At 44.5% G+C, this 14,593-nt stretch overlaps 2 protein-coding genes across 2 annotated transcripts in view; both read right to left on the bottom strand.

Annotated features, from left to right (window-relative positions):
• Ckap5 (cytoskeleton associated protein 5) overlaps positions 1–3,557 on the bottom strand; it is a 93,497-nt gene extending 89,940 nt beyond the window's left edge. The window contains exon 1 of the mRNA XM_028778514.1: positions 3,469–3,557. The gene's annotated coding sequence lies outside the window, so the exon portion shown is untranslated. The remainder of the gene's footprint in view (positions 1–3,468) is intronic.
• An 8,583-nt stretch (positions 3,558–12,140) lies between these two features.
• The window catches only part of Lrp4 (LDL receptor related protein 4), a 54,554-nt gene continuing 52,101 nt past the window's right edge, over positions 12,141–14,593 (bottom strand). Inside the window, 1 exon segment of the mRNA XM_028778568.1 lies at positions 12,141–14,468. Coding sequence (XP_028634401.1) covers positions 14,136–14,468 — 333 coding nt within the window. The 3' untranslated portion in view covers positions 12,141–14,135.

Below are 14,593 nucleotides of genomic sequence, written 5' to 3' on the forward strand. Positions count from 1 at the left end.
CTAGGATTAAAACCAAGTATCACTCTGCCTGGACTTAAGCTTTCCTTCGCCTAGTACTTGCTCTGTCCCAGGCTGGCCTTGAACTCAGAGATCTGCTTGGCTTTGTCTCCTGGAATTAAAGGTGTGTGCTACCATGCCTGCACCTAAATTTATCTGGGTGGGATCTTGTCCCCAAGTCCCATTCCCTTAATCTGCTATCTCCTAGAACATAGGATTCAACTCCATTTCACTTCCTGGTGCCCCTTTAATGCTAGAACCATACATTTTAACCACACAACAGAATTTATACCAGGCAGTTTTGAGACTTCCTTCTTCAAAGCAATTAATCTAAATCTCTTCACCTTAGCCTCAGGCAGACTCTTCAGACAATGCCAAAAAGCAGTCACATTCTTCACCAAAATACCACAAAAACAGTCTCCACATACAAAAATTCTTCGCCACTGAAACCTCTTGGGCCAGATCTGCACAGTTCAAATCATTCTCAGCAACAAAGTCTTCCATATTCCTACTAGAATAGCCCATTAAGCCCCACTTAAAGGATTCCACTGCTTTCCAAATCTAAAGTTCCCAAATCCACATTCTTCCAAACAAAAGTATGGTTGGACCTATCACAGCATTACCTGAGTCCCTGGTATGAACTTCAGTATTAGTTAGGGTTTTACTGCTGTAAACAGATACCATGACTAAGGCAACTGTTATAAGGCCAACATTTAATTGGAGCTAGCTTATAGACTCCGCTGAATCAATTATCAAGGTGGGAGCATGGCAGGGTCCAGGCAGACAAGGTGCAGGAGGAGCTGAGAGTTCTACATCTTCATCTGAAGGCTACTAGGAAAAAATTGGCTTCTGGGCAGCTAGGATGAGGGTCTTAAAGCCCACGGCCCCAGTAAAACACCTACTCCAACAAGGCCACACCTATTCTAACAGGGCCATACCTCCTAATAATGCCACTCCCTGGGCCACGCAAATGCAAACCATCACAATTAGCTACTGCTGGTAAACACATTTTAGAATTTACTTTGTTCAAGGCCCCAGGCTAAGCTAGAGGAATTACAGAAACTATAATGTACTATTGTAAATTGTTCAAAAGATAAATATGTTAAATTCCCTTAGGTGCTTTTTTTTCCTGGCTCACAAGTGTGTCCCTTGAATCTAGAATAATATTTAACATCCAACAGCCATCAATCTCAGTAGAGCACAAGACAACCTGGCTTTACTAAAATATAAAGTTTTCAATTGCTCTTGTTGGGTTTTTGCTGCTGTTTTTTGAGAGTCTCACTCTGTAATCCATTTTGACCAGAAATTAACTACGTAGCCCAGGCTGGTCTCATGCTCACAGCAATCCTCCTGCTTCAGCCTCCCACATATTAAAATTAGAGGTGTGAACTATCATGCCTTGCAAGTTTTCATCTTCATCAAGATTTTTAACCACTGCGAACTAGAGAAACAGCTCAGACTTAACTATACTTGCTGCTCTTGCAAAGGACCCCAGTTTGGTTCTCAGCATCCACATGTCTGCTTATAAGCATCTGTGACTCCAGTTCCAGGGAATCCAATGCCTTCTTCTAAAGGAAGTCTGTGGGGACAAGCACATCCATGCTGCACATATGTATACAGACAGAAAATTCATAAAATAAATCTTGGGAAAAATATTTTAACACTATCCAAAGCTATTGTTAAATAAGTTAATTATTTTTAACTGCTTTTTCCAAACCCAGGTTTAAGTTACTTATTCATCAACTGAACTGCTACTGCTGAATTACCACACACTCCACATAATTAAAAACTGATAATGCAAACTTTAAAAGAGAGGAAAGTATACGGCATACTGTTAAGAAATACTTTTGCTTGCCATCGCCTTAAGTGAACAGCATTTAAAACTTATGTAAAGTGTTGGGACCAGAGAGGAGAGGGTTAAATGGTAAGGATGTTTTCTGCCAAGCCTGATCCCCAGAACCCACACGATAGAATTCCAGCAACTTGTCTGACATCAAGCATGTACACCTACTCACAAAAATAAACATAAAAGATCTTTAAAAATATGTATATGTATAGGTGTTGTGCTTTGCGTATGTCTGTGTACCGCGTATATGCAGCACCCATGGATGCCAGAAGAGGGCGTCGGTCCCCATGGAACTGGAGTTGTAGATGGCTGCTGGGACTAGACCTTCTGGAAAAGAAACCAGTTGCCCTTAAGTACTGAGTCATCTCTCCAGCCCCATATAAAAAAAAATTAAAAGTTTTGTGTACGATTTTTCATTACAGGTTTACTATTTTGATTTAACTTACTTAAAAAAAAAAAAAAAAAAAAAGTTGATTTTGATTTTGTCTTTATTAAACCTTACTTGACCAGTCACTTTAGAAGAGTCTCAACTGGCCATTAGCTTGACTTCTATTCTCGCTCTTTAGGTCATGGAAGGAGTTTTCAGGCTGATGAAAATGGAGAAAAAAAAAAGGATTTCACCTTTTTAAAAATGAGTTTTCAGTTCTATAATTATGCATAATGTAAGACAAGCATCCTATCTGGGCCAACATTTAATGCCTTGGTTCCTAGGAGAATTAAGAGTCGTGCATAAATTTGGGACAAGTTCTGCAAAACCTCTACTGGTGCTGAATCAGAAACTCATTGTTAAGATTCATCAACAAGAATATATTCTCTTAACACACAGCAGCCACTCTGACAACATCTCTTTCATCATGCCCTACGCAAGAAACAAAATGGGACGCATTCAATCTTACATAGATAGCAATTACCACGTTTTTGGGCAGCTCTCTCAACAACGATTTGCTAAGAGCTAAAAAGTGAGAATCTCATTCATCTAGCCTTAAAGTGGCAAGGCTGGCTAACCTACACTGCTGGCTATTGTACTGGTTCCGGAAACCTTCACAGCGGCAAAATACCTGAACTCTGCTGACACTTATTGACGGAGAAAACCAAGGGTGGGGCGGTGAATGAACAGGATCCTTACAAAATCATCTCAGGTAGTGGCCGCAGGTATGGAGGCAGGCCCGGGCACCCGGCTCTGGTCTCGCTCTGAGACAACAAGGCCCTTCACACACACCACAGCCCTCCCGTGCTCTTGCTCATTCATTTAACAATTCCGCGAGGCGCACTCCACCAAGGGCCTGTTGGCAGGGCCCCCGCCCCAGCCTCGGACATCTCAGCCTTCAGGCGCGGCCCGGTGTCGCCCGCGAACCTCTGAAGCTGCAGTAGCTCCCTGCCGCGTGCTCTGCTCACCTGAACCCCAGCCCCGGTCACCAACACAAGCGAGCGCCCACGCCCCCCGCCCTGCCAGCCGCGGGCTCCCAGGCCTCCGCCCCGCTCCGCCGCCTCAGACCTGCCGGGTTCGCGAGAACGCGGAGGCGCGCGTCCGCGAGGGCCCCGCCCGCGGCCGTGGGTCCCCTTGCGCGCGCGACGCCGGGTCCTCAGGGTCCAGGCCAGCAGGTGAGGCCCACCGGCCCACTCACCTCTGCCGGGTCAGAACCGAGGGGCCTGCTCTAAGCCGTTTAAAACCGCTTGGGCCGCCGCACACCCCGCAGTGTCCTCGTTGTTTATTGGTTCTCGGGGAACCGCCTATCGCTCCTTTATTGGTCCGTTTGAAAGGGCTGTGGGCACGCGCCGCCTGCGGCCTTAAAGGGACCGCGCGCAGCTGCGTTTCCTAGGGCTGCTTGTCAGGTGCTTGTTAGCCAGTAGCTGGAGGAATGGCTTCCAAGGCTTCAGATAGAACGGAAGGTGTGTGGAAAACTATGCATTTCCAGCCAGTATCACGTTCCCTTTACCTAACTACTGATGTTTAAACTGCTGTCAACATCTCTGCCTTTTTTTTGAGAGCTTCCAATCGCAAATATTGATTGTACCGTTCTGTGCTGAGAGGGAAGCAAGAGGCAACTGGGGTGTAGTGAAAGGAGCCTCGAATGGAGGCAGGACGCTAAATTGTAATCTTGGACTTCTTTTGAACAAATCACTTTTCTCGATTAATCTGGATCTCTGTTTCTATGGGTAGGAAATGGGATAATTATGTTTTCCTTACAAATTTAATATAAACATTTTAAATTTCCTTACAAGTTTAAATTAAAGGCTGAGGTGGCGCACATCTTTAATCCCAGGTGAGGCAAACAGATCTCTGAATTCGAGGCCAACCCGGCCTGCAGTCCTGTTCCAGGACAACCAGAAAACCCCTATCTAAAAAAACCAAAACCAGCCAAACAAACAAAAAACCCAAAATGTAATGTTAATTAAATACAACAAGCCTATCTAGGAACAGCCTTTATGAGCTACAATACCTTTGCAAATGCTTATTCTTTTGAAAAGGAGAGGCCTCATTTGATGAAATATGATTGTTAAAAATTGGTTTTTACTACATTTTATTTATTATCTTATGGAGGGATAGTAGTACAAGGAAGTCAAAGGACAACTGTAAGACTCTGACGAGCCTTAGCTTACGGGGACCTCCTCAGTGACCAACAAGGAGCTGGGGATCGATGCAAAAGCAAGAGGAATTTTATTGTCCAGCATGCTGGGGTCATCCTGCATCCAAAAGGAGAGGTGACAACCCTGTGCAGCTTGTTCAGTGAGCCTTTTTTACAGCTTTTAGGGATAGACTAGAGAAACAGCAACTAGGTATAATATGATTGGCAGAACAGTGTGACTTTTAAACTGATTGATCCTTAGGGAATGAGGGGACAAGGACTTCCCTTGTCTGTGGGTGGCCAAAGGTCCATCCTGTGGAATGTGTCCTGACCCACAGGTTGGTTCTCTCCCCTGTTGTCTGAGGAATGTTAATTAGCCTCTCCCTTCTGGAGGGATAAGTGTTCCAAAGTTCCTGAGCTGACCTCTTCACAACTTTCTAGGCATTGGTTCTCTCCTTCCACCATATGGTTTCAGGAACTCAAATTCAGGTCGCCAGACTTGACAGCAAACACCTCTACCCATTGAGGTATCTTGCCTGTACTGTTTTAGTCTTTGAAGCAGAGTTCCACTCTGAAGTCCAGGCTAACCTGACACTGGCACTATAGACCGGGATGCCACAAATTTGTAGCATCATTCCATCTACACCTTCCAAGTACTGGGATTATAGGCACATATAACACCATAACCATCTAAAATTCTTTCTTGAATCAATATCCAACATTTCTATAAATATTAGGTTATAATATAATGATTTTTTTCAAATTTAATGTGAGGATTTAATATAGCAAGGCAGAGACGGACAGCTCTTTGAGTTCAAGGCCAGTCTGATCTACAAATCAAGTTCCAGGACTACACAGGGCCACACAGAGAAACCTTATCTTGAAAAACCAAAAACAACCTACCAAACAAACAAAAACCCAAGAATTAGAGAAGAAAGATGTAGTGCTGGAGAGATGGCTCAGTGGTTAAGAGCACTGACTGCTCTTCCAGAGCTCCTGAGTTCAGCTCCCAATAACCACATGGTGGCTCAAAACCATCTGTAATGGGATCCGGTGCCCTCTTCTGCTGTGTCTGAAGACAGGTACAGTGTGCTCATGTACATAAATAAATCTTTTTTTTATAAAGAGAGAGAGAAGAAAGATGTGAGTATGGTGGTTCACAACTGTAATTTTAGCACTCTAGGGGTAGAGGCAAGAGACTGGAATTCAAGGCAAGCCTCAGCTATCCCAAGGCAAGCCTCAGCTATGTAGTGCATTGCGAGCCAGCCAGGGCCTCAGGATGCTGTCTCAGAACAACAATTTGGAGAAGCAAATGTTCAACATCACTGTTAAATTTGACTGTAAATTTTTAGGACAATTTTGAGATTTACGGATTCTCTAGCCCAGAACTGCTACTAAGAGGCATTAATTACGTATACAAAGAAAACGTGTAAGAATGTTACTGAGCCACTGGGATATTAGAAATGGAAATCCAGAAATCACATGGCCATCAAAAGGAAATCTTTTACATAAATTATGGAATATCAATAGGACACTGCACTCTAGGTACCAACTTCCGTATTAGTTAGGGTTCTCTAGAGTCCCAGTCTTCTGGGATTAAACGGGTGTACTACTTTGCCTGGGCCTAAGCTTTTCATGGCCACTATGCTTCAAGATCTCCATGTCAAGATCCAGGTCAGAAGCCTTGTCTTCCAGCCTCAAGATCTGGATCACAGATGTGTCCTCCATTTCTGGATTGTGGCTCATTCCAGATGTAGTCAAGTTGACAACCAGGAATAGCCATCACAGCCGAGGTGAGCCCTATTTTGAAAAAAATGAGTCCAAGAAAGTGCCAGCATTAGAGCCCAGAGCCTGGGAGGGCTGTTAGTGCCCACATGGAAGTGGAAAATCAGGAGAGGCCTGTGTCAGGGGAAGGGAAGAGAGGTCAGTTTTAAGCTTGTTTACTCTCAGGTACCAATGAGACATTTAAATGGAATCATCTAAGTAGGCTTACAAAAGAGGCTAGAAGACTAGATTAAGTCTTAAGTGGTATTGATTTGGGAATTGCTTTCTCTAGAGTGAGACTACAGGGGCAAGAGAGAGGAAGGAGTGAAAGAGAGGTGGGAAGACCAGAGTTACATGTAAGGAAGGAGAGGAACTAGTCAAGGCAAACAGTGATCTTTGGACAATGGAGAAGGAATATTCAGAAACAGTCTTGTCCAAGTACTCAGTCATTGGTATATGTAGTTTATTTAAATATTGTCTGACATATTATGAAGAATACACTTAAAGGGGAGGCTGATGATTATCCCGGATTTGCTCAGTAAAGGATATGCATTGTCTGGGTTCTGAAGAGCTTTAGAAGAAGATGGCAAAATCGTTCTGTCTTCAACCTTATTAGGAGGTATGCATTAGATATCTGAATCCATTCCCTTATTCATTTGACAAATATTTGTTGAATACCTAATTTTTAGAGGAACTGTTTTAGACATTTAGACTAGTCAGTGAACAAAACAGACATACAAAAATTCCCTCCACTCAAGGAGCTCATGTTGTAGTGAGGAGACGTAGATAACCAACACATAAATTAATGCAGTATGTTCTTTAAGATTTATTTTTCATTTATACTGGTATACTGCAGCTGTCCTCAGACACACACCAGAAGAGGGCATCAGATCCCATTACAGATGGTTGTGAGCCACCATGTGGTTGCTGGGAATTGAAATCAGGACCTCTGGAAAAGCAGTCAATGCTCTGAACCGCTGAGCCATCTCTCCATCCCATGTAGTATGTTCTTAGACTGTAATTTTGTATATACATGTGTATGTGCATGTATGTAGAGGCCAGAAGTAGACATCAACTGTCTTCTTTAATTGTTCTCCACCTTTTCCTCTTCTTCTTCCTTTTAAATACAGGGCTCCTACTGAACCTGGAGACCACCAGTGTAGCTGGACTAGCTGGCTGGAAACCCTGGGCTCCTCCCCTCTCCACACCTCCACCACTGAGATCACAAGCGTAAATTATCACATCCAGCTTTTTACGTGGCTATTAGTATTAGTGATTGAACTCAGGGTCCTCCTGCTTACACGACAAGCACTTTACTGTCTGAGGCATCTCCTCAGCTCCCCTAAAAGACTGTGGAGCCCTGGCTAACCTGGAGCTTGCTGCGCAGATTAGGCTGGCTTTGAATTTATAGATCCATCCACCTGCCCCTGCTTGCTGGGTGCTGGAATTAAAGGCACATACCACCACCCTCTGCCCAGGACTGGTCAGTGTAGGTCCCATTGAGATGATTTTAGATCTGACTTAAAGGTGAAGGAGTTAGTCATAAGTTTATGTAGAAGTGTCAGGCAGAAGCCCTATGTTTGGAGCATACCTGGCGAGTTTGAGATACAGGGAGGCTCATGTAGCTGGAGCAGGTGAATAGGAGGTAGGAGGGAGATGAATCTGAGAGATAGTGGAGGATGGGAGTGGCAGGACCTGTTAAGGTCTTGCAGAAGCCTATATAGTATCTTGTCCATAGTGGGTGCTCAGTAAGCATTTGGTCAAAGTTACCTGTTGCAGCCCAGGTAGCTTTGTGTACTTATTAGAGTTATGTGTGACTTCATCCCAGGGGCCTCCCAATGGTTCTACACAAGTGTAGCACAGCACAGTACATAGCAGGGATCAAAGCGAATACTTTACAACCAGAAAGAGGAAACTCATGTCAGTACTGTGGCTGCTGGATAACTCTTAGGCCTTTTTAAACGTCCATGAGGGTCAGAGCAGGTGCTCAATATGTTTATAATCATAAACTTCATCCCAGTCAAAACCTCCCAACCCCGGGATGTAGATCTGTATTTTCAGCCTAAGAGGAACAGCTTAAATGATTCAATTCCCCCTGCCTTCAGCTCAAGTGCTCTGAATTATCCTCTGGAGATAATGCTGACACCAGTACACATCTCAAGTGGCTATGGGATTTGTGCTTTAACTGGTCTCCAAGATCACAAAGCCTTTCCTAGCTTACACTTAGTTGCAGTTAATAGGTACCAGTTAAATGAAGGAATAAATAACCTGTTTTTTTAAAAAAAATTCTTTTCTTATAGTCCATTTTTTCCAGCCTCCAGAATGCAGACTATTCTAGGGAACTTTGACCACAGAACTATCAGCCTCATAAAAGAGGAAGGAGGCAGAAGGAAAGATAGAAACCTCATTAGCCATCAACAACCTCTTAAGGCACAGAGGAGAAAAACCACAGGGAAGGACAGGCTATGTGAGTTCTTGGCTCTTTAGGTCCAACACAGTGAAACAAATCAATTAACCTTGGGTTTAAGCTCAGAATCTTGGGCTGTCTGAATCTGTTTGGAGCTGGAGTCTTAACTAGAAATAAAACTGTTTCCTATGTAGAGCAGGAGAATGATCTAGAAGACAAATGAATAGACAAACAAGGGAGTGCTTGGAAACAGAGACTGGCTGAACACTAACGTCATCTTTCTGTGAGAAAAGCAGTAGACTTCAAGCAAACAGAAAAGGGGAAAAAGTGTTTTCCCCTCTGTTTGGTGGCAGTGCTGAGGGGGCAGGTCAGGCCTTTGTGCACATGTTAGGCAAGAGGTCTATCAGTAAGCTACATCCTCAGAGCCTTCACCACATTTCCTTTATAATTATGTCTATAAGTAGAAATCTGGGAACTAGCTCTTGCAAACACTTCTAAGCTACTAATTGCCACTGCCTTTCGGTTTTCTTTAGGCCTAGGTTCTGATAAGTGTCAGTTCATGTCACAAAGACCATCCTGTCAGGGTCTGAGATGGCTCAGTTCGAGCAGTCATGCTTGCTCCCATGACTGGTGCATGAGTTCACAGGTCACAGTGTTTGTATGTGCACTCTGTGCTTTCAATACCCATAGAGTCCAGAAAGTGTTAGATTCCTTGGAACTGGTGTTACAGGAAGTTATAAGCTGCCATGTGGATGTTGGGAATTGAACCTAGGTCCTCTGCAAGAGCAGTAAACACTCTTAACTGCTAGGCTGTTTCTCCAACCCATTTTGGTGATTTTTAAAATATATGTATGATGTATGTTCACACATACACACACACACACACACACGTTGGGAGCTGACTCTTAGCCGAAAGCGGCTATCATCTTTACAGCCATCTCGAGCCATATACCTGACAAGAGACTTGTTTTCAACAGCCCACAACAGCTGAGCACACTCTGATAAACATCTTGTTTTGCTGTTTAGTGTCGCCAGCAGCTAGGTGCACATGGTCTCCACGCTGCTAGGCGCATGACTAGTGCCTTCAGTTGAGCTTGTCCAAGAGGGCAAGTCACGTGGTAAAGGGTATAAACACCCAGGATTTCCTTTCAATAAAAGAGACTTGACCAGACTCTGTCTTGTATCCATTTTTCGTGTCTCTCGCCCCTCTATCCCCACTCTCTCTCCTGCTAGTCCCTGACCTGCGGACTGGAGCAGCAGAACGGACTGTTACAAAGTAGCAGAACGAGCCGTTACACACACACACACACACACACACACACACACACACACACACACACTTTATACATAGGGAGGTTTTGCCTGCCTACACCCTGACTGTGCCTGGCCCTCATGGAGACTAGAAGAGTGTCAAATGCCATGCAACTGGAGTTACAGGTAATTGTGAGCAAAGATGTAGGTATTGGGAACAGAACCTAGATCCTCTACCAGAGAAGCAAGGGCTCTTAATGGCAGAGGCATCTCTCCAGCCTGTTTTATTCATTTTAAAGATTTATTTAGTTTATGTATGTAAGTACACCATGGCTCTCTTCAGACACACCAGAACAGGACATTGGGACCCATTACAGATGTTTGTGAGCCACCATGTGGTTGCTGGGAATTGAACTTGGAACCTCTGGAAGAACCTCTGAATCATCTCTGTAGCCCCTGTTTTATTCTTTTTTTTTTTAAAAAGACAGTTTCACTAGACCAGGTTGAACTCAAACTCACGATATTTGTGTCTCAGCCCCCAGAGTGCTGGGATTATAGGCATGTGTTACCACTAGTCTAGTTTATTAGAATCTTGTGGTGCTGTATGTTTGTGTGTATACCCAGAGACCAAAAGACCACCTTGGGTATCATTCCTCAGAAGCCATCCAGACAACACACCCTCACATACACACCGAAATAGAGGTTCTCACTATCCTGCAACTTATGAACTAGGCTAGGCTGCTGGCCAATAAGCCCCAGAGACCACCTGTCAGTATCTGTCCAGTGCTAGGATTTCAAGTGCACGTTCTCATTCCCCCCTCCCCTAGCACCCTCAGTCAGGGTTTCATTATGTAGCCCTGGCTAGTCTTGAATTTACTAGAACAGGCTGGTCTACCACATCTGTCACCTTGCCCACCATGGATGCCACACACCATTTATTTTTTTTCTTTTTTTGGGCAGTTCCATGGGCTCTGGGAATCAAACATAGTTCCTTATATTTTCAAAGCCAAACCTTTACTGACTGAATTATCTCCCTAGTCCCGGTTTGGTAGACTCTGACTCATGTTTTTCAGTATGGGGTTCAGGCTTTACACCGGAGAACTGGAAGAGGAACCCTCAACTCTTCATTCGGACTCAAGATTCGTCTTTGTAAATGAGATTTTGTTTTCTTTTAAAGAATGTTGGGGGTAGAAGGGTTTAGTTGACCTTGAACTGTTTTATTCCTTTGAGTGTTGTTTCTGGTACACTGGACCACTTGTCAACCAAACTCGAGTCTTTCTTGCTTTTTTTTTTTTTTCATTTTTCTTAATCTTGTTCTTTTAGGGGAGTAGAGGGTGGTGAGGACACAGTTGTTAACTCCAGATGCTGTGAATCCATGCATTATTTAGGTATGGATGGTACTTTGAGTGGGGACATTATTCTAGCAACAGTTTAGGATTTAGAAAAATCAATTATTGAAACTTGAAATTAAACTCTACAAGCAGCATAGTATTAGGACTAGAACATTTCCTACTTTTCACTGGAATAACACACCCAGAGAACTGAAGAAGGATTCCTTAGCATCTTATTCCAGCCTCGAGATTCAATGAGCACATTAGCAGAATGTAGGTTTTTGTTTTTGTGTTTGTAGACTCTGTTTCTCCCTTGTAACCCTGTCTGTCCTGGAACTCACTCTGTAGGCCAGGCTGGCCTTGAACTCAGAGATCCTCCTGTCTTTGCCTCTAGTGCTGGGACTAAAGTTGTGTACCACCACTGCCTGGCAGAATGTAGCTTTTTAAAAAATGGCTCCATATGTATGTGGTGCTGGAGATAGAACCCAATTCTCATTCCCAGATTTTTTATATCATGTTGGACAGTTTTGCTGGTCACCATCATTGCAAGGCAAATTCAAGTTCTATGACATGGGAGCCTTCTATGAATAAAAACAGAAGTAGAGGATTCATGGTATACATGACATGACACTAGCTTTTGGAGCCTGGAGATTGTCTCTAACGATCATGAGTGTGATGCTGTCCTGACAGGACCTCAGGCAGCTTCTATCAGCCCAATGAGCTGCATCCAAGATGAACCTCTCTGTCATCCATCCTCTAAAGGAAATCAGGATGACATATCAGTCAACTCTCTCACTGTGATCTATGTTTTCAGGATGAGTTGAAACTCCAACACAAACCTCACACCTCTTATTTCCCTTCATGGATCAGACATCTCTGAAGACATTAGAGGTGATGTCCCCAGGTAGGTTTTCCACATCCTGGGTCTTCCAGGTAGTTCAGGTGCAAGATTAGTCACGACTCCAAGCCAGCCAAAATAATTAAGAAAGCTAAATTTATATTAAATTATCATAAAGCCCTAAAATACTGAACATAGTGGTTAAATAACTCCAGAAAGTCCAATCTCTTCAGTGAGTAATGTTAAAATCATTACACATGAGCATGGGAAAATCACTTCCATTAGTTTAGGACAGAGAGATTTTGCCCTTTTTACAGAGTAAATCAGTGCTCAAATAGATATTTCCTCAAATGCGTCCTTTCTACATTCTGAACAGCCCAAGTGCAATAAGAACCTTGCCCCTGTCCACTCAGGACACCATGTTTCTGTTTACTTCTTCGTCCCTAACTATGGATTTAAAGGCTCAAATGCTGCCCCTTTCTGTGTGAAATGTCTGTCTTTCCTCTTAGAAGTGGCACTGTACTTTTCTCAGTTGGTGTACTGGAAACGGCCTTTGGCCTGCCCTGGCTGTATGTGTAGACACAGATCTGGGCCTAGCTAATGACAATGAGACTAATGGTTTGACATCTGTCTCCTACTCTTAATAACTGACCAGAAAAGATTTGATCTTGTCCTGTTTTTCATGCATATGCCTGGCTGTTGGTCTCTGAATAACAATAACCATGAAAAAGATGTTTTAAGTCAGGAAACTTCCTCTAAAAGCCCTCCCCTCCATTCTCAGCTCCTGTCAATCTCTCCTGTGCTTTAGTTTCTGTGGAGAAGTGCCTGGACTTGCTCTCACCACCTCTCCACTCCTTGCTCACCACTTGGCATCTTCATTGACCTCCTCGTCACTGGACATTGGAGACTGAGGTGATGCAGGATTGGTTAGGGAAAGCAAGCCTAGACTTCCCTCTCTCAGAAGTGAAACACAAGGAGGAAATTCTAGCGTAGCACAAAAAAAAAAAAAAAAATCTCAGCTCCCCTGAGAGAAGCCCTCGGCCTAAAGAAGCAGGAAGCTAATGGTGGTACCTTAGTGTGGACAGGGTGCGAGAAGAGTTGGCACATGACCTTAACCACCCTAGAGACACAGGCTGTGTCTGTGAACTTGGGTCCCTGAGCACCTGAGAATGAACTCAAGAGGTTCAACCTCACAATACTTCTCCTGAGCCCTCGAGTGTCCTATGTCTCTCTAGTTGCTCTTCCTAACCATTTAGGAAAACATCTAGTCATCCTTTGAAAGCTCTCTGGGCCCACCCAATGGTCACTCAAGCTCACAGCATAGTTAAAAGCTTAAGAAAAGTATTGGCCAGTAGCAGCACCAGGAGGGAATTCCTATTAGCAAGTTGCCATGACAGGGGCCTCCAGTTATTCAAGGTAGAAATGGCCCCAGACATTCTAGCAGGAGGAAGAGGAGCTTAAGCCATACCCACACTTCACCTGTATCACAACTGACAAAGCAGTGACTCCTGGGTGAGAAGAATGTCCACTGCCAGCAATGGACAAGATCCCAGGGCTCAAGTGCCATTCCCCCATCCCCACCCTCGCAAAGGTTTTTCATAATTACCAACACTTGAGGCTGGAGGTTTCCCAAATACCCAGACCAGCTGGGCTGCTTCTTCCTTCTCTCAACCTCTAGCCATTACCTTTACCTGTGACCTCCAGTCCCAGCCCCTGGTAGGCCAGTTCACAAAGAGGTCATCATGTCAGCTGGGGTGGGGAAGACCAAAGTCTTGTATCATCAATTGCATTGGTGCTGTGGGGCAGGCACATAAGGTGCCAGAGCAAAGGGAGGTGGAGCTCTGAGCTGACAAGGAATCATGCTGAGCCCAGCTTCAGGGGGCCCAGGATAGAGTGCAAGAGGTGAAGTTCTTGGTAAAATCCAGGTCTAAATTCTTGAGATGTGCCCTCGCTTCTTGTCCCCAGATAGTTTTGGACTCAGGTGAGTAACAGGTTCTATGCGGGCTTGGAAACACTTTGGGGTGTGGGGAAGAAGATGAGCACATGGGAAACGGCCCTAGTTGTTATGTGGGCACAAGGATCAGAAGTCCACAGAGGAGAATGAACAGGCAGGCAGGGAAGAGAATGTGGGCACTTAGACCTGGCTTTCTGAGGAGAGCTTGCGTTCATGTTTCCAGCCTGTGTCTGGCAGCGAGCCCCGCCTCTCTGGAGTGGCTGTAGTGTGAACACTGCTACACTCTGACTGCTCTTCCTGCAGCAGCTGCTCTGTCTCCGTGTCATCTAGGGAGCCAGAGCTGGCCTGGATGGACACTGTGTCTGTCTTCATGCATACATGATCCCGTAGAAGGCCCCCCCTGGAGCTGCGCAGTTGCTTGAGGTCACCCCATTCAGCGTCATCCCCAGCCAGGAGGCGAATTCCCTCTACAATCTTGATCTTCTCCTTGGTGTAGCTGTGGTCAGGTCCACCCTGGGGTAGAAAATGGAGACACATAGTCAGTTGGCATTCTATAAAGGATCTCGTGGTGAGCTGAAAATGAAGTGGTAGGGAGGACAGAACCCCCACAGACTGCTAGACCAATGTGGACAAGGCAA

The sequence above is a fragment of the Grammomys surdaster genome, unplaced genomic scaffold (assembly GCF_004785775.1).
Source record: "Grammomys surdaster isolate TR1022 unplaced genomic scaffold, NIH_TR_1.0 338, whole genome shotgun sequence".
NCBI classification, from domain to species: domain Eukaryota; kingdom Metazoa; phylum Chordata; class Mammalia; order Rodentia; family Muridae; genus Grammomys; species Grammomys surdaster.